We start from the raw sequence: 21,216 nt of genomic DNA, 5'->3' as shown, positions 1-21,216 counted from the left end.
GCGATTGGCTGGCAACCGGTTCAGGGTGTCCCCCGGCTACTGCCCGAAGACGGACGGCTGGGATAGGTTCCGGCACCCCCGCGACCTTAGTGAGGTTTAAGCGGTTCGGAAAATGAATGGATGGATGGACTAAAGAAGGGTTTGGTGAATGTGCATATGAAATGGCTTTGCTCGGTACCTCTAACAAGGTTAAGAACCACTACTCAAAATTGTCTCTAGATGTGAATGTGAGTCTGAAAGGTTGCTTGTCATAAGTGCCCCTCAACGGGCTGGCAACCAGTCCAGGTTGTATCCCACGCCTTGCCCAAAGTAAACAGGGTTAGGTTTCATCTTACCCTAACAAGCACAAGAGCTATAGAAAATGGATGGGTAAAGGAATAGAAGGTCAGAAGACATAAATAATGTGTCATTTTACTGTATTACTGTTGATGGTAATCAGGTACTATCAGGCAAAATAGTTGTACAATAGTTTATTTGAAGCATGTGTATACCAGTTGATCTGCACCACTGTGGACCACCTTTTAAGTTGAAGATGTTTTTATTCCATCCCATGAGGTTTTTCACTGCACGTCCCAGATCTCACAGAGTAACGGTGTGAATTTGTGATCGTTCATCCGCCACGACGTGAGCATTTCTGCATGATAGTGGTTGAGTGTTCTCAGCTCGGTCAACCGGCCCAGCAGACGTGCAAAGTACTGAGGCTCCTGTGGATGCTGCAAAATGCACAGCTTCCTCAACACGTCCAGCATGGGTTCCTGCAGGTTCTCGACAGCCTGTTGATCCTTGACGTAAGGTCGATCTATAGAGTAGATTTTATTATTTAGTGAGACGCTTGAATTTTCAACTTGAGAGCTTGTGGATCAGTTGAAGCCACTCACCTGGTGTCAAGATGGTTATGGCAGTGAGGAGAGCTTGCTCCTCCTGCAACATTTGGAGTTCACCAATACTTTTGTAAAAGTTAAACATTGGTGTGATGAACTCCTTTGAAATACCTTAAAGGCAATTACATAATGAATACAGTTATACATAGCCGACAAGGAAATTTTATAGACAACCATCCATTCATATACGACAAAATAAACGCATGAACCACATTTGATGGGTGTGGAAACGGCTCTTTTTTTTCTATATGTGCCCTGCAATTGACGAGTGACCAGTCCGGGGTTTGTCCCGCCTCTCATCCAAAATCAGTTTGGATAGATTCCAACTAACTTGCAAACCCAACGAGGAAGAACACAACAGAAATTTGATGCATTGGCGAGTAGTCCAAGTGTTAGTCTCAATATTTCTAAATATATTTGTTACTTAAGAAGTTACAAGTAATGATATATCCTATTGAATGTACAGTAAATATTGCATTATTTGAAATGTGTGTACTCTTTTTAGTCTATCGCATAAGCGGCCATTTAAAACAGGATGCGGTGGACAAATTACGGCCCGCTGGCCGAATCCGCCCCGTTGGTCTTTTTAATCCGGCCCGCCGAAGGTTGGTACACATTAAGGTTCAATGTCAACGACTGCATTCATTTCATTTGAACTTGTAATGACAGACATTTCAACGCCAGGTGGCACAGTTACTTGAAGTTGCAGAGCATAGGGAGGAAGGGGGAGACGATATGGAAGCCCGCAGTAGCGCCAAGTCAAGTGAATCCTGTTCGATACAACGGATAAATGTACTCTTAAAGTCTGAAAAACGTGCCAAAAAATGCAAAATACTGCTTTTTAAATAAAGAAATCCAATTAATATTATGTCGAATTTTGTTCACCCTTTTGATCCGGCCCTCTATAATATTTTCTGGTTCTCAAGTGGCCCTATGCAAAAAATAATTACCCACCCCTGATCTAGTGGATGCATGGCGCAACAGCCACTATTGTATGCGCCTTATTATGCAGTGCGCTGCCCTATATATGAAAACTGTTTTAAAATAGGCCATTCATTGAATCTGAGGCGCTTTATAGTGCAGAAAATACGGTAATTCTACTATCACTCTCTGTCAACTGTCCATCTTGACACCTCGCACAAATGAAAAGCTTTGGGCAAGGGATGGATTACAGCGCAACTGGTTGTCAACAAATCACATGGCACATAAATACAAATATTCACACTCACATTCACCCACACCTCTGAACAGTTTAGACTCTAAACTTTAGAGTCTTCAGTTAACCTAACATGCATGTTTGTTTGTTGGAAAAAAGCGAGAGGTACTCCTAGAAGCACGGAGAGAATATGCAAACTCCACACAGGAGCCCGAGAATTCCTCTCGAATGTTTGTCCAATGATGCAACACTGTCGGTTTGCCTTTCAAACAGCCAAGATAAGATAAGATAAGGTAAGATATCCTTTATTCGTCCCACACTGGGGAAGGATGTAATTTCTTTCATTTGCCTTTGGGGCATTATTCATTGATCACGGTAGAAACCAAGTGGCCTCATATATAATAAGTGGTTACACTGTGTAGTGTGACTACAGTACTACAGGTTTCAAGAGAGATGCATTAGTTACATACATTCATTCATTCATTTTCCAAACCGCTTTATCCTCACTAGGGTCGCAGGGAGTGCAGGAGCCAATCCCAGATGTCTTCAGGCAGTAGGCAGGGGACACCCTGAATAGGTTGCCAGCCAATCGCAGGGCACACAGAGACGAACAACCATCTATGCCCACACTCACACCTAGGGACAATTTAGAGTGTTCATGCCATGCATGTTTGCAATGTGGGAGGAGACCAGAGTACCCGGAGAAAACCTACACAGGGAGGCCGAAGCTAGAATTGAACCCGTACCTGTGCACTCTGAAGTCGACGTCCTAACTCAACTACCGGGCCGCCTAGTTACATACATTAAATTCTAAACCCAAAAAGCAAATAGATTGACAAACGGTATTCAGAAAACGGAAAGACAATGTGCACTGGCAACTACTGGCCAGGCAAGCAAAGTTTAATCTTTTTAAAATGATTTTTGTAAATCAATTTTAACATGCTGCCATCTATAAAGCGTAGAATCTTTTTACTCGGTTACTTCCTTGTAAACCTATCATAAAACAATCTTTGCACACACACACACGCACACACACACACACACACACACACACACACACACACACACACACACACGCGCGCGCGCGCCCGCAAGGAGAATTAAATGAAACAGAACCCAGTCGGAGTCTGTATCCCAGTGTAACCAAAACCTGCTGAGAGATCAACAGGTCACCAAGGCGTCTCAGCTGATGAATTATATACACAGAGAATCTGCCTCCAATGGCTACAAATTACAAGATGATGTATCAAAAGCTTGATATTTTTCTCAATTTATTTCCATCTAAATAATTCCATATAAACTCCTGAAAGCAATTCATTAAATTAGTCAGACGACAACAAGACTTCTTTGTACTGACCACTCTTATGTATCCTCTCCTCCAAGACTTCAGTGTGTCCACTCGGCATCTTTCGGCTAAAAACCTGGGCAGAGCGCAGAAACATAGCTTCTACTGCTGAACCTTTAAGGAGCGCAATCTGATCCTCATGGTCCAGGGACACAAAGCCTGTGAGAAATATCGTGGAAAAACAGAATTCATCTGTCTTTTTTTTGGTCTTAGCATTGTTAATACAAATCTCTGCATGTAATTCAGACGGGGTGAATAAAACCTGGGATATTTTTTGTAAACTCCACCAGAACTTGGACTTGACTTGTTGCCATTTCTGTCAAGAGGAGAAAATTTTCTTCAGCACTGTATTCCTCTTGTAGCTAGTATGGGAAAACAACAATAATTTCAGATGACAATAAAAGTAAACTAAAATGGGATTTTTATAAAAGAAGTGAATACTTGGGTACATTGTAAAACAATACTTCAGACAACACATTAATTTGAAAAGCACTTTGGAGACAACAAAAGCACTATACCAGTTTTTTGGTGATTTCTTGAGGAATTTGATGTCTGTTGTAGGCGTCTACGATGGCCCTCATGAGTGTGTGCTGCTCTTTGGTAATTTTTTCCTAGAAACAGACAGGACGGGAAAAAACTATGCATTAGTTGTGGGATTTAAAATGATTCCATAGGTATATTGTTTATATCAGTACCTTTGACAGTTGGGTGGTTGATGTGACTTGTTTGCTGTCTGCCCCCTCAGTCTCATCTCCGTTTGACTGTCCCTTCATGTTTTTCCGCAGCCTTTTAGATTTACATTGGATCTCTGTTAGCAGGCCTGCAGCCAACAGAAACAAAGCGTTCGCATGCATCTTTAAGGCCCAAAATCAGTTGGGTTTTACAATATGGATCAATTCATTCTAAATTTTTTTTTTTTGGGGGGGGGAAGTCTGCAACTTGTGTTATCTCCGCAAAGTACAAAGGCAAATGCATTTTTTGTCCTGCCATGGGCTGCCTCATGAAACCACTCTCTGCTGATTGCACAGATGATTGCCACAATGTTGTCATACGAAAAAACTAAATGACAAGTCTTCCTTTTGTGTTTCATGCATTTTTTATGCAGCATGTACCTGTTGTGCCACAGCGGAGCTGGAGTTCTTCTTGTCACTGAGATTCATTCATTCATTTTCCGAGCCGCTTGATCCTCAATAGGGTCGCGGGGGGGGGGGGGGCTGGAGCCTATCCCAGCTGTCTTCGGGCAGTAGGCGGGGGGACACCCTGAATCGCTTGCCAGCCAATCGCAGGGCACACAGAAACGAACAACCATTCGCACTCACACTCACACCTAGGGACAATTTAGAGTGTTCAATCAGCCTGCCTTTCAATCAGCCTGTTTTTGGAATGTGGGAGGAAACCGGAGCACCCGGAGAAAACCCACACAGGCCCGGGGAGAACATGCAAATTCCACACAGGGAGGCCGGAGCTGGAATCGAACCCGGTACCTCTGCACTGTGAAGCCGACGTGCTAACCACTGGACTACCGGGCCGCCTTGTCACTGAGATACCGTTTTCAATTCATTTTCTAGTACCAAACAACCACTCACTGGCCTCTACTTCCAGGAGAGTAATAAAATATTGTATCACATATATTTATTACCTAAAATACTGGCCAACGGGCATTTATTCACTGAACTGCAGAGTACCAGGCATTAGTTTGTAAGGAGGCTTCTATTTTAGGGGAGGCTTTTATTTGGGAACATGATCGTGTACAAACGTCCTTGTTACAAAGAGAATGGAATGCGCAGCTGCCTGATACTAACAGTTTCTATTTGTGTCCTTTTATTTGTGGTTCCTATCAATAATATAGTGCAGCTAAAGGCAGAACGAATTGTTCTCTGCAAATGTTTCTGCATTGTCACATGCAGACAGATGCACATTTTTTGAACAGCAAGCAAACAAGCACATGCCCTTTACCACTATTCTGTTGCATGCACTGTGTGGCTGTTACGCTAATTTATGCTCATTTATGTTTATATAAATTTGCATCATTGAGACCTGCAGCTGTGGAGTCAAACTACATCACGTACTTCATAAAGATTTGCACATCCTTGATAAAGACTCGAACCAAAAGAATAACATACTGAATCAAGCTGCACTGGAGCTAATGGGGGCTATAGCCCCATCAGAAATATGGCTAGCTCCCCTTCACTTCCCTGCAATTCATTTATTTATTTGTTTTTAAAAGCTCACAATTTGCCATTCTGTTCAAATACAATTTCTGTTTCCGTGTTTGCGCTGCTATTGTACACCGTGTGTGCGTCAGTGAGGCACAGAGTGGCAAGATGAGTCTTCCAGTTACTTGTGCATCAGCGGCACATCCAGAAATAATCTCAGAGCGCGGACTGGCGTAACATGGGAAAGGTCACTGTTGGACAATGGACATACATTGGATAATGAGGACACCCCAAAAAACCCATAATGCAAAGCAAGCGCGTCTGCGTCACAGTGCAGAGGTGCAGGGTTTGATTCCGGCTCCGGCCTTCCTGTGTGGAGCTTGTATATTCTCCCTGTGCCTGCATGGGTTTTCTCCGGGTACCCCGGTTTCTTCCCACATTCTGAAAACATGCATGGCAGGTTAATGGAACACTCTAAATTGTCCCTAGGTGTGATTGTGAGCACAAATGGTTGAATGTTTATGTGTGCCCTGTGATTGGCTGGCAACCGGTTCAGGGTGCCCTCCACCCCTCCTAGTGCCTGAAGACAGCAAGCCCTGCGACCCTTGTGAGGATAAGTGGATTACAAAATCGATGGATGGATAATGCATAGCAAAAGATTGCAAGGGTTCAACCAGAAACAGCAAACAAGGTGCACACTGGCATGTTATTGCACGATTTTAACAAAGAGTATAACTACGCAAATGTGTAACAGAACAAGAACAGGCAGAAATGCGTGCAGTGAACATTATAGGGCCAAAATTTTACAGGTTGAAGGAGACATGTAGACCATGCCGTTAAAAACATCACTGGGCTGAGTATTTTTCAAGAGGCAGAGGTATGTGAGGGAAGATCTGTGCTTCCTCTGAGTCTTAACCATTCGCAGGCAGCGTCTTGTGGGTTTTTATGTCCTTAATGTGAGCGGAGCCACACTGGTAAATCATGCCGCCGAAAGTCCTGACCAAAGCAGCACTCTGATCTTCATGCAGGTGAGGTAGAAGGACATCCTGTATTAATTCCAGGATTGTCCATGCTTGTGTAGATGGTAAATGAGAACCTTGTCTGGTCCGCTTCCTGGTCCCATTCGATCTCCAAAGTGTATTTTTTTGCCATCAAAAGACCATCTGGAGCTGCATTTTACACATCAAAAGTGTAATTTCACTTGCTAGACTTATTTCATTGTGTTGTCTGGAAACGATATGGCTTCATTCGTTCAGGATTAACGGAGCTGCGTGTGTATATGCTTGTGCAGTCTAGTCCAACGTTTCCACATGCTACAGTTGAACATTTTAATTAAAAAATATAATTATAAAAAATTAAAATGGCCCTGCAATTGGCTGGCAACCAGTTCGAGGTGTACCTCTCCTGTCTCTTGCCCGAAGACAGTTGGCATATGCTCCAGCACACCCGTGAGCCTTGTGAGGATTGTTGTCACGCACCTGATATTTGTGAACCTATGACAATAAAAACTCTCCTTTGTTTATTTTACTTTGTTTGTTTTTTTTCCATCATTTCTTTGGGCCTGGCACACAGCAATAGTCATTACAATTTCATTTCTCTCCTTATCAATAATGAGAGGCTCTCACGTTTTCTTTCTGTCCTCAACTGATAGCGCTCCATAGTCCCACGAGGAAACAACTGTTCACGTTTTCATACCCACATATTTTCTTTGCTTCTTACTTATTTGTAAAAAGGTCAGATCATTACTGGTACGTATGCTAAAGGCTGCAGTAAAGTCATGTTTGTAGTAAATGTTTCCATCAATAACACATGATACATTTATAGCAATCAAATGAAAAACATCAAGTCTGGCAGTAACTGAAAAAGCCATCTTTTGCTGTGCGACAAAGTACTGTTGCGCCGCACATCTGCCGTGTGGTGTGTGATATTCAGTGCTCCTGTTAAACTAATCAGGCCGTGTGAGATTAGAAGGTGTCATTGCATTGAGAGTAGCCGTTTATTGTAATGACAGTTCTAAAGTAGCACGGCGATACCCGAAATACAAGAATATAAAGTTGTTAGACAAATTTAACTTGGGAAGAAACTTTTGTTTTAGTGATTTTCAGAAGTCTGACTTTATTCTTCTGGACCCATACATGTCCAGCGACTCCAGTTTGAGAGCCACTCGTCTAAAAATGTGTCCATGCCCAACCAATTCTGTCACCATTGCTTGGTAAAAATGAGATGACAAACAGTGAACACTCACACTCTGCCAACATCCCCATCTCCTTGCATTTCCTGAGTCGACATTCCTGGCATTTCCTGCGCATGTACATGTCCATCTCACAGCTTCCTCCACTTTTGCACTTGTACACGGCATTCTTTGTTATACTTCGTCTGAAGAAACCTTAATGTGGTGGACAGAAGAAAAAGTTAAGTCGTGAATCGTCATGCACTATATTGTTCAGAAACATTTCAGGATCAAGCTAAATTGTCCCTGTGAAGTGAAACGACCGCCAACATGTCTTGTAAATTTAACACACCACAGACAGGGGTGCATTAGCAAACCTACCAAATTTTAATGGCTTTAAAAAAAGGATGAAAATGACCCTTCAAAAATCATGAAAAATCACGTCCTTGTGTCTGCTCTCAACTACTGTGGGTATGTCCGTTGAATGTGTTGAAACAACTCTGTGCTAAACTGCCAACTGTCAATCAAAAGCTACATTTGTACTTCTGTACATTATTACTAAAGATGGACGCTACTTCGTCTAGACCAGTGGTTCTTCACCTTCTCAGAGGTGTGGAACCCAACCAGTTCATACACATATTCACTGAACACTTCATTAGTGAAAATAAGCAATGTAATGTGATCATCTGCAGCCAGTGATGGCTAAGCGGGCGTGTTATAACGAATTGACACGTTGAGCCGGGCTATGTCTTAACCTCCATGTCAAGGCTTCGTCGAACCTCTGAGACTGATTCACTGAACCCCTTGGGTTCGATCGAACCCAGGTTAAGAACCACTGGTCTAGACTGAGGGTCAGCAACCTGTTTGAAGACAAGAGCTGCTTCTGCGTACTGAGTCATACAACAGTTTGATATACACTTCTGAAATAACCATTTGGCTCAAATTATCTTCATTAATATTAAATATCATTTAATCATATTGAATGATAACTGTAATTGAATTAACTGAGCACTGCATACTTTTCAGTCTTGCACGTTTTCAGCAATCATCTTTCAAAATATATGTTGTACAGTGTTTAGAACCAAATCTCTGGATTCACTTGGTGTTCAAGACATTTACTTTTCTTGCTCACAGATGATGTCCAGACGTAGTGCTAGCAAGGTACTCACGCTGTAATGTCACTTTATTTACAGAACTCCCATCCACTCCCTTCCAAAATTAATAGCATAGCAAGCCCAATTCCTGTATTGTTACCAACTCTACATCATTCTCAAGAGTTCTGAATATGTCGAATGCCTTAGCTATTCCGAAAGCCTCCCACTGTGGTGCAGTACAACTGTAAACCACTGCAAACTACAAACACCATGATAAATGTAGTGTTTTGCTCAACACACACACACACACACACACACACATATGCATGCACGCATGTAGTGTAGGTACCCACGCACACACAAAGGTTGAGTTTGAAACAGTTATAAGACATTGTGACATAGAAGATACAGCACAATGGCGAGTATTAATGCAACAGAGCTCATGTTTCTCCTGTATTGTGCTGCAGAAAGTGGAGAGGGAACCTAGCACCACAGAGAGAGGAGGAGGTAGACCTGAACCTATTCTTGGGCAAATGATGAGATCGCACTCCTAACATTGTTTAATTTCACAGTGTGGAATTACCTGCACACTTATCTCCATCCACTCCGATAGGGGGGGTTCCTAACCCTGAGCGTCAACTACCCCAAAAAATCTGAAGTTGTTCAAGAATGAGTTCTTATGCCACCAAGCAGGTGGATGTCTAATTGAGTTGCAGGATGGTCATTCACATTGTCATTTCTGGCCCCAGCAACCACAACAAGAACAACAACGACACTATTCACCCACCAGCGAGGTCAGTAGGGAGACTCCACACCGACAAATTAATTACACCTACAAATTTGGAACTGATAAAGCCTTATGAATTAAAAACTAATTTGTTTTCAAGAAACAAGAGAAGTCTCGATTCAACGTTTGTGTATTATCATGATTTGGATGATTGAGAATCTTCACCAAAAATCACATCTAATATTTGCATTTAATCATTTCCTCACTCAGAAAAAGACTAAATCAGTTTGATAATGTGCATTTTTATTTTGCCAAATAATGTTATACAAATTCTGTGCTCTCACCTTTGCAGCCCTCACAGGTGAGAGCATTATAGTGGTAGCCTGATGCCTTGTCTCCACACACTACACATAGCTCCTCCCCTTTGATGCCTCCAGTCTGTGACGTATGACGAGACCTCTTGCAAACAGCCGGCATGACAGCAGATACCTCCTCCCTGTCACCGTCATAGCCGCCGTCCAGTGTTGTTTTTCTCAATTCATACAGGCTAGTGTGGGAGTACCATTCCTCTCCATTGTACTGGGGATAATAGTTCTGACTGCAGTAATACGGTGTGGGGACAGTTGGCTCCATGCTTGAGTATTGCATGCCCGGGTAGCTGCCGAATGGTAACATGTCAGGATCTTGTAGCAGAGGATTGCTCTGATCTGCCAGAATATCTAGAAGAACAAGAACAGCATGAGAAAATAACCCAGGGTCATGACATCGATGCGGCTATGTTTACTTCTACTTTTTAGTCAATAATAATTGACATTGTGGATCATTTTATGCTTCCAACAGTCGTGAAGAATTTGAAAACCCAGACCTCATCTGAGGCATTGCGAATGACCCCGAATAGTAAATCAGACTCTGATGCCCATGCTCAGCCGACCCCAGAAAAGGTGTCGATGGAGACAGCCGGAAGGATGGTGGCCATGGATGTCGGAAATCGCCAAGGTGTGTGAAACAAAAGCAATTAGCCCTGAAAAGGGATGTTGACCTTGGAGCGTCGGGCCCACACCAATGCCGTTGTTAATGTCGCTTTATGGGTAAAGATGATATTTTAATGGAATTATCATTTATTTCATTTAATAAAATGACACAAAGTGTCATTTATTGTGTGTCCTCCAGAGTTGCTTGCATTTTTCTTTTGGACTGTCGTGCATGATAATTCGGAAAACCTGTTCTATATTTTAAATAATTTTGAAAAATGGACAAAAAAAGCATTTGTATATTAATTTTGAACTAAATGAAGAGCTGAATGGAACAACCCAGTCCGTTAAGTTCAATGTGAACTTTTGGGTCTTTTTTTGCACCACATGCAATTTTAGGTGAAGGTTCACATGCAGCTCTGAACTGTAATTGTCGTCACGAATGTGGCAACATGATATTTGCTATTGACACATTTGCCGTTTCTGGTCTGTTGTGCATAAAATGTAAGGACGCCTTCCTCCGGTCGCAATAATACCCTCATGTCACATCGTTTGATGTCTGGATTACGTTTAAAAGAAGCTTGTTTACTTATTGCGTGGCACTTTAGTTCATTTTCAGGGCTGCACTGCATTAATATTTAGTTCCCCAAATTTGATGTAGTCAGTCATGAATTTATTTCACAAACAAAAGGTGAATTTACACATTTCATTTAGTGAAGCCGTTTGGTTGGATATGAGTCTTCGAATAAATGCCGAAAGCCATAATAGATACTTGCGTAAAGCTGAACTGTGCAAAACTCAGATTGCGTTACATTTAGTGTAAACCAGTGAACCCGATTGTTTGACAAACATATTAATGCCTCTTCATCTTCTGACAATTCCGCATTATTGACATATGAGGCTCCATTACCATGTTCCCGCAAGCAATTCAACCATTTACACCATATCGTGTACACTGTAGTGTTTACACACTCATAAAACAATTACTGTAATTTAAAGTTGTGATTGCCCTGTAGTGGAATCGAATCTAATTCTTTCAAAGTGTTCCTGAAGAACCAGCTAAGCAGTCGTCTGTAAGATCCACGCCACATACTGTAAGGCCATAAATCATTAACAACTGCCCTTCACAAAGCACACCGTGTCTTTGGAGTGACACGTAACGCCTCTCCAAAGTAGCGGCTCTGTGGAAACTGATACAATAATGTTAATAATATCGCAACATAGTCACATGGAATTCTCCAAAGTTGTGAAACTTGACATTTTAGAAAAGACCGAACAAAAAACATTTTTAATACATATCAGGCAAAATATCAGGTATTGACATGTGCCAAATAGCATATAATACAGCACTAACCTCTTGAAGATTTGGGTCTGACGATGGCCATGTCTGAGATACCGAACACACGGATCATTCAAAGTATACATGCTGTGACAGCGAGACACCCGTTGGTTCTTTTGAAGTTTACTTCTTCTTTCTGTCCCGTTAACTGTCAAACCATCTTCCATGTATTTTCAGTTTCAAGCCACATTTATTTCTGAGAACAGAACCAGAGGCTTCAATAGACTTGGTGTATGCCCGAGACATCCCAAGAGGCGCAAAGGTTGCTAGAGCTACTCATTAACCAGGCAATCCCTTTCTTCTTTTCAGGTAGCATGACAGTATGTAAAGTCATCTGCACATTAGGGCAGTGGAAATGACTACTGTGTGGCACGTTTGTGGTTATGAGCAATACATTTGGCACAAGCGACGACAGTGAGATGCTGCTTGTGCTTGCTTAAATATGCTCTAAGGATGAAACACCGAATGTGTTTGCGCCTTTATAAAAGGTACGCTATAATGTTGCAAAGGCTCAAGGTTCATTCATTCATCTTCCGAGCCGCTTGATCCTCACTAGGGTCGCGGGGGGTGCTGGAGCCTATCCCAGCCGTCTTCGGGCAGTAGGCGGGGGACACCCTGAATCGGTTGCCAGCCAATCGCAGGGCACACAGAAACGAACAACCATTCGCACTCACACTCACACCTAGGGACAATTTAGAGTGTTCGATCACCATGCATGTTTTTGGAATGTGGGAGGAAACCGGAGCACCCGGAGAAAACCCACGCAGGCCAGGGGAGAACATGCAAACTCCACACAGGGAGGCCGGAGCTGGAATCGAACCCACGACCTCTGTACTGTGAAGCCGACGTGCTAACCACTGGTTACAAAATAGAAATATTATAAAGTATTTCTTTACAATATACTGCTTTATTTTGGGGGCAGCTTCCAGAGGATTACTGGCAAATATATTTGCTTCAGAGAACATATAAAAATATATATTCCCATTCATATGAAAACTTGAACCTGGAAATGACATCCATGACGCACGTCCACGGACCACCAAATCTGTCTGTCTGGGCATCGCTCAAATACACCAAAAACACGTTAAATCACCTGCGCCACAAGGTAGACCATCTTTTCGGTAGTCTACAATTTATTCACTTTTTCTCACCAAATTGGCATATACACCGGCGGAAGGGTAATAGAAAACGCTGTCGGCCCACCAGCGCACCAAGCAACACGCAGGACAGTCTGCGAAATTCAAAAACCACTAAACTAGACTTGGCCCGGTACGGAAAAGAATCTGTGCCCATTTTTACATCACACATAGTCTACTTACTTTTCTGTGATGAAAATTGCCAGGTGCGTTGTGCGCCAGAACACCCAGTGAAGGCCCGTCCCAAACATGCCAGACTAGAATTGCACCAACACGAAAATGAAGTTGACTCCGTTTTATGCTGAACACACGGGTGTCTGTCGATGAAAATTGGGTCCACGGTGCTATTAAGCTTTACTAAAAAGATGTTATGAAAGCATTTTGTTGTTTTGAGAGCTGGGCGGCATATGTGACCTTTCAATTCACTCCAATAAGGAAACCGATTTGATAAACAAGCATATTGACATATATTTGATGGCCCATTCAGATATCAGTCTATGGTGTACTTCCCCATGACCTTGAACAGGATGACATAAAATGAATGGCTGGATAGGTGGGTGAGGACCAAAGATGACAGAAATAGACGGCTGGCCAAACGGAAATCCAAATTGTACTGCCATTGAGCATGGTTATACTCAGTTGCCTATAGATTAGGGAATATGTTTCATGCCAAGCGGACTTACCAAACAAATGGGAGTTCTCCGTGATGGCGAATTCATCTGTGGGTGGGATTTGTAGTGGTCCCACCACGCCGATGTCATGGCCCACCCACTCATTCATGAAGGAAGCTTGTTAAGTCAAAGTGAGCCGCACGGATGTTTGTGTCTGTTTCCCACTGTAACAAGAGTGACCTGAATTGAAGATGTCTTCAATACACTTCTGGGCCTGCCTGTAGCGTGACTGTACTGTCATATTAGAAATGTACCATCAATTCTGCTTTTGCAAATGTAATTGTCAGTTCTGATGAACAGTATCAGAGGTAACAATTAAAGACACGGATTTGTTATGTGCAGCATGCTGATCTTGTAGTTAGCGGGTCTTCCTCACAGTTCTGAGGTTCAGGGTTTGAACGGTTTTCCTGTGTGGTTAGCCAATAAATTCTCCCCTTGCTGGTCTTCAACACCATTGATATTGCAGATGAAAACAAAATCTTATGAAAGGCATTATTGTTAGCATCTGTTGAGAATCCAATCGCAATTCCCCAGACAGCACCTGAGGGGCTTGTTTGCATATAATCCAGTTTTAATGACATGCTGTTACGTATAAAGTGTTTATCACAACAGCAGTCTCCAGCGGATTCCTCTCTTCTTCGGAAATAACAACTTGAAGTCTTCTTGTCGTCCTTACAATATTCATTTAACGCGTGCAGGTTTGACATGCTCAAACTCAATCAATTAAACACAAGCCCATTTGACCAGGTTAACCAATGACTTTCTCAGCACACTTAATGGTTCTGAAATATCGCACTGTTCTACAGGGAGATCCAAGCCAAAATCATGCGCGGAAAATCAATGATGGAACTACAAGTTCATATCTCTTCCTACTTACGAGCCATCGTATCTATAAGATGGTACAGTATAAGGAATTCATTAGATTCATGTTTTTTGGGTTGATTTGTTTCTTTGACATGTTGGCGCATACATGATTCACATGCACTAACAAAAGCAACTATTATTTTTTAATGCAACAAATTGTTCGTTTTGGGGGTGGTGCTTTGCTTTGCTGTCGAACTGCTTTGCATCACAGAGTCTCATGATCCCATTTTATCTGCTATTCGTGTAGCCTACTGTAGTTTTGCTATTCTCATTTTAACAAACTATGCAATCACATAACTTGAATATACACCATCATAAAAGCACAGTTCATTTAAAAGTGCATTCCTTCTACTTAATACCGCGTACAAATGTGTTCATTGCTTATAGGTCAGTGCATAACCCAGAGAAATGCACTTTGTTTGACCACAACCATTGGTCAAAAACATTAGAAACCCAACATGAACATATCGTTTAAAAAAATAATAACTTTCTAACAGTACAAGTCAAATCAACATTATCTTCATGAACAAATAATTTGATAAAGCTATTGTACCTGATTTTTAGTGCCGTAGGAAATGAGACCACTGAGTACAACAAAGTTAAATAATCTGTTTATAAACTTTATGTGACATCAGTAACTAATTGAATGAACTAAAGTAATTTCCCAAGTGATCTTAAAGCAACCTACGCTGATATAGAGATCGACTTGACATCCCATTCGCCATCGAGCACACACTTTTGGCACACGTGGGCTCATCGTGATGAAACATGCTTTTATGGTCCTTACCTTCTCCTAGCGGGATGATTTCCACAATTTGGACCTGCTTGTTGCCTGTGTTCCCAGATGTCCACGCACTTAGTTATACAGCATCCATTAATATTTTCTAATACACCAATCTCGAGTCTGGGCTTCAGTTTAAACATGTGTGACCAGCTAAGGTCAGAGAGAAGAGGAAGGTGGTTATTAATTAAACTGTCCATCCCTCTCCTCATCCCTCCACCCCCAAACCCGTTGAAACACACTTGCCAAAAAACTGTCTTTATCTCAAAAAGACTCAGAGGCTACCGCATGATGTCTCTCCCACACACACAAATACACACACACGCACACACACACACAGACCATACAGTACATCCACTGAGTAGTATGCTGCTGAGATTCTAAGTAAAACAAGCAGTGAAACATTTAATAGTTTTTTTAAAATTTATTTTACATGACTTCGAGTCATCATAGGTGGCTCATGTGTCTAAATGTCGTAATGAAAAATGGAGGTTGTCATAAAATGAACAGATCAGATGTAATTAACAAAGGTTTGATGCCTCTTGAATTCAAGCAAAGCTTTGACGCTTGCAAATCAATTGTGGAAGGTTATTATAAAGTCCAAATAACTCTGAACTGGATCCAAATCTATCGTTTTCCTTGCTGCTTGTGCACACCACCATAGGATGGTACATTTCTTTTTTTCCTCCCTTATAATACTCATAAACAATAGCTTAATCATTGATGGGCTGTTGCTCCATTCAACGGGGTCAGTCTCACTGGAATAAACAGAACCTTTGCCATTGGCTGCTGGACTCTGGTTTGTATTTGGGAACAAGCCTCAAATGATGGACTCTGTAAAGGGAGGGTGGCAACTGTAGATCTAACAATGGCATAAAGGCAGATCCCCCATGTTGGTTAAGAGGCTATTTTTTTCCTACCCATCCAGATATTATGTAGGTTGAAGGTCAAGGTTAGAAATATATAGAAAGACATGAGAACTCAAGAACTTTAGCACAAGTGGAATAATCAATAATGCGATTTGTATTTGCTGACCAAATACACACAAGATATTGTCTCAAAAGCAAGTCACAACCCCCCCCCCCAAAAAACATATGTCTGACACCAGTAAGGAATATCCTGTCAAGTAATTATGTTGAAGTACTCTAGTATGAACACAGATAAGACAAAGGATGTTTACCATACTGTGACAGGAAACAGACACATCTTCGGGCCTTAAAAAAAAAATGTAAACAGCAACTAATATAAACAGTCAGTTAGAGGGACAGAATTTTGTAGTTTCAGAAAGTAATATGAACTGATTAAATATGTACTTTATAATTTCATGAATTGTTTGTGTACACCAGTGGTCCTCAACTGGAAATGCTGTCGGTCCACTTTTTTTTTTAATAAGACCAAGGTCCGGTCCCATGCACGGCGGTCATGGGGAGCAGGGCTATATGCCCATTTAGTATGGTCAAGCCAAGCTTATACAAATCAACACTCCTCACAACCAACCAATAATGGGGTGCATGAAAATAACAATTATTCACTTTGCCAGTACACAGCAAATAATGAGAGGTATTGTGTGGAGGCAGAGGAACTCTTTTATTTTGTTAAGTTGTGCCTGCTTAATAATAGAAATAGCCATTTTAGGGAAATAAGACGTTTTTACTTTAACTTTGTTAAACAGTAGTTGTCTTTTTTCCCTTAATTTAACAAAAACAAAACAAAACACAAATTTTACCAAAATAAATACTAAACATCAAAACAAAAATATCCTTTTCATTTGTACAATTCCCCTTTTCACATCCCCTCTGAAATCACTTAAAAAATATATCAGAAGATGAGTTGAGAACCATTTTAAATACTGACACAAGGGAGCACAGGAATGTGCAGTACTTTTCTTCCACTAAAGGTGAATGCAATGTCTGAGGCATGCAAATATTATTTGAAGACGCCATTGTGATGTTCATTTCCCATGTTGCGGTGTTCTGTTATTAAACAGCTGCTAAGATCCCCGATGTAGACGGGAGCAGAACTGCACACAATCGAAACCTCCCGCGATTCGTTTTGTCTAATTGTATGTGTGCGGCTCTCCTGGACTGAAGCTGTGAGCACACTGTAGTCTGTTTCCTGACACAATCATCCATTTTGAATGGGTGTGTTTTGGGATAGACGCGTGCTGACGCTTATGTATGGACACACCTTAAGTTCAGAGGAGCCAATCAGCGCAACGTATATGCTGACGCTTATGTATGGGCACACCTTCAGTTCAGAGGAGCCAATCAGCGCATCTTATCGCCGACATGCCCTGGTCAGCCAGGGTCTCAAGTGAGTCAAACTTTATACACGCAAAGTCGCGCTGCCGCGGTCCTCTGCATTACAGCTGTTAGTGCACGCAAAGAATACAACGGATAATTTTAACAAGCGATCGCGGTATTGCGCAGATTATAGTCCACAAATATAAAATGTATAACGTAAAAATCACTTTATAAATTATGATTTTATACGATTAGCTGAGGTCCCGGACAGAGGAGGTCCCGACAGAGGAGGTCGGCGGTCCGGACAGAGGAGGTCGGCGGTCCGGTCGTGGATCGCGGTCCGCCAGTTGAGGAAGGGGTGTACACTATTGTGAAAAATTCCAATTTGAAAGTGCATGCCGATAAAACAAATAAATAAATAATGCATGCATCTTATAAATATTAATAAATATTTTTAATTGAATTACTTTCCTCCGCGGGGTGTCCAGGCTCTCCCTTAGAGAGAAGGTGAGAAGTTCGCTCATCTGGGAGGGACTCAGAGTCATGAGAGGAGCCAAATGAGGCCCCCAAGGACGATCCAGGACATGCCAACAGATACCGACTAGTGGTAATAATTAAGGCAATACAATATGAGTGTCATGATTCGGTTTAGGGACCAACAGGTGGCACTGTAGTGCTCCCCCCGGCAGCTGCACACCTGTTGGTCATTTGGTAATTAGTTGTATAAAAGGACTCCTGCCCGAACACTCAGTGTCGGGTCATTGTCATGTGTATTGCTGTTTGCGCTTGCTACTGCCATGTTTGTTTGTTGCAATCAGGTTTGTTTCAGTCATATTTTGGTTGCTGTTATGTTTTATGTCATTTTTGTTTGCTACTTTGGACTTTGTTTGCTTAGGATTTAGTTTTCTGTGTTTTATCAATACACTTCTTCAAATACACCCTGCTCCTCTCCCCTGCCTGCTTTTTGGGGTCCACCACCACATCCTAAGGTGACAACGACCAACCTCCGGGAGGACTCTGAGAAAATATCCATCCATCCATTTTCCGAACCGCTTGATCCTCACTAGGGTCGCGGGGGGTGCTGGAGCCTATCCCAGCTGTCTTCGAGCAGGAGGCGGGGGACACCCTGAATTGGTTTCAGGCCAATCGCAGGGCACACAGAGACAAACAACCATCCACGCTCCCACCCACACCTAGGGACAATCAGCCAGCCATGCATGTTTTTTTTTGGGGGGGAATGTGGGAAGAAACTGGAGAAAACCCGGAAAAAAACCACACAGGCCCAGGGAGAACATGCAAACTCCACACAGGGAGGCCGGAACCAGAATCGAACCCGGTACCTCTGCACTGTAAAGATGACGTGCTAACCACTGGACTACCGGGCCGCCTGAAAAAATATAAACAAATATATTTATAAAAAAAGAATAACGCTCCCTTTTGAATGTCTTTGGAGAGATCAATTGATTTCATAATTGCTTGTTTGGGTTAATGTTTATAAATGTGCTTTTAGTTGAGGTGATGCACTGTACTCCATTGTCTTACTGAAAGTCAAGCCGTTAAGAGTGAAATCTGACAAAACATTGACAGTGCTAAACTAATATATTGTATTGAAAATGTTTATTGCGGAACCTATTTGTCAAGACCCCATGAGAAGTAATGCGCACAGCCAGACTTGCCTGCAAGAAGTGGAGCCGTGACATAGCGGCATTGAAAGCTGTGTTGGCCTGGCCAGCTCCCCAATTCAACACTGCATTTTCTTCGTCAGATTCTGACAAGTGTGTTTCATTTTTAAAAATGTTCACAGTCAATACGGACTGAGGGTCTGTCAATCTGTCAGTGACCATTCACGGTTTGCTTGCTCCGTATCAGATGAGGTTGGCGTTGCAGCGCATAATAATCAAGCCCTCGCATGAGAAGGCCGAGCCTGTCGGTGATGTGGGTCAGGTTACATCCTTTCCATTTAAATCAATCAAATGATCAAATATCCAAGAATCGATGATCGATTCATGACCATCGAACTGGTCGGTTGGATCCCGGGACGTCTCACTGTCAGATGAGGACACGAATGGCGCTGACGTGTTCACCCACAGCCTGCCTAACACTGGGCTTTTTTTTGTCTATGGCAGAATATTAGGGTCACGTAATAAGGAAAAAAAAAAAGACAGCTTTAAATTCATATGCTGCAATCCGGAGTGTCACTCAATAGCAACTGGTGGGTGCAAGGCCCAGTCAATGACTTGTCAAATCCGTTCCAAACATGGCACCGTGCTTCAACATTAACCAGGGGGATTATTTGGGCAAATACAAGATGAGACCCAAAATTAGGAACCCCAGATAGCCGTCAAATTTACCATACAGCACCATATAGTTACCTCGAAATGGGGCATCAGATCTACACTTTAAGCGAACAAACATCGACCCAGAGATTCTCTGTCATTATAAGCAAGTATCCGATCTCCTGTTTATTGCGAAAATTGTTGAAAAAGTCATAGCGTACCAGTTTAATGATAACGCGGCACTAACAATCTCTTTTGAATCTCTTCAGTCAGGATTTAGGGGCGACCATCCTCTATTGAGACGGCCCTTGCTAAATGACAAATGATTTCTCCTAGCTATAGACTCTGACACCTCATCAGTATAACAGCATCATGACTCAATCTTAGCACTAACTTGGCACCTTCGATCACAACATATTCGAAAGCCTCGAAGCATATGTCGGTATTTCAATCTCAGCACTTTCTCGGTTTGATTCTAACCTCTCAGAAACGACACACCGTGCAAACCATGGCAATGCAACTACTGAGTTTTGTAAGGTTCCATGTGGATCGGTATTTGGCCTTCTATTGTTTAGCATCTACATCAGGACTGCCCAGCTCATGGTCTGGAGGGCCACTGTCCTGCCTGTTCATCAGCCAGCTCTGACGCAGCATTAGAACGATCTTGATTATTAGAATCAGGTGTGTTGCAGCTGGGAATGATGGGGAAACAGGCAGGACAGCGGCCCTTGAGGACCGATTTAGTACCCCCCTAATATACATGCTTCTGCCTGGTGATATTACACACAAATATAACACAAGTTTTCTCTGCTATGCCGATGATACGCAATAATAAATGCCATTGGAAATGGAAAAGCCACAGAATTACTGAAATGAAGAAGTGTACCGGTACTTGGCTGAGATTAGAGAATTTATAGCTTTGAATTTTTTTTTAAAAAACTGAGATGACTGATGATTAACACCGATTACAGGACACCAGTCTTGTACTAAATGTACTATTATCTGAAGTGACTGGAAAATCTGACTCAACTGTCTTCTCAAAGAATATTACTACAACTGTGTTTTATCACCTCCTCGATATTGCTAAGATCCATCCCATTCTATCTGCTAGTGATGAAGAAATCATTATTCATGCATTTGTTACGTCTCACCTCGACTATTGTAACATAATGCTCTTTGGTCTTCCCATACCTTGTATTAAAAGTCTACAGATAGTACAAAATGTTTAAAGAGCCACTTCATATTTATTTGTATGCTTTTGCATTTAGTTGAACTACATGTTGGCTTGTTTGGCTGTGGATTCTTCTCTTTCTCCTACCCCTTCCTCCCCTGGCTTTGAGAGGAGGCTGGGTGACGATGACCTAATTGGATGTCACTGTACGGATTCTGCACCGATTGACCTGGAC

At 42.1% G+C, this 21,216-nt stretch overlaps 2 protein-coding genes across 4 annotated transcripts in view; one reads left to right on the top strand and one right to left on the bottom strand.

Annotated features, from left to right (window-relative positions):
• The window catches only part of bmal2 (basic helix-loop-helix ARNT like 2), a 210,575-nt gene that overhangs the window by 134,134 nt on the left and 55,225 nt on the right, over window positions 1-21,216 (top strand). The gene's annotated exons all lie outside the window — the stretch shown is intronic.
• On the bottom strand, window positions 456-13,850 carry nr1h4 (nuclear receptor subfamily 1, group H, member 4). Of its 3 annotated transcripts, none has more exons than XM_052060911.1 (9): window positions 13,659-13,850; window positions 9,874-10,248; window positions 7,784-7,924; window positions 4,078-4,202; window positions 3,901-3,993; window positions 3,645-3,744; window positions 3,395-3,541; window positions 879-992; window positions 456-799 (listed from the first exon to the last, which is right to left on the bottom strand). In XM_052060911.1, exons 1-9 carry the CDS (start codon window positions 13,753-13,755, stop codon window positions 561-563), a joined length of 1,431 nt encoding a protein of 476 aa, XP_051916871.1. In that variant the 5' UTR covers window positions 13,756-13,850; the 3' UTR covers window positions 456-560. The 3 variants fall into 3 exon arrangements, with proteins under 3 accessions (XP_051916871.1, XP_051916872.1, XP_051916873.1); XM_052060912.1 differs by lacking the exon at window positions 13,659-13,850 and adding an exon at window positions 11,855-12,313; XM_052060913.1 differs by lacking the exon at window positions 13,659-13,850 and adding an exon at window positions 11,944-12,312.

The sequence above is a fragment of the Hippocampus zosterae genome, chromosome 3 (genome assembly GCF_025434085.1).
Source record: "Hippocampus zosterae strain Florida chromosome 3, ASM2543408v3, whole genome shotgun sequence".
NCBI lineage: Eukaryota > Metazoa > Chordata > Actinopteri > Syngnathiformes > Syngnathidae > Hippocampus > Hippocampus zosterae.
The sequence above is the reverse complement of the archived record's forward strand: the minus strand, read 5'-3'. Positions and strand labels throughout refer to the sequence as shown.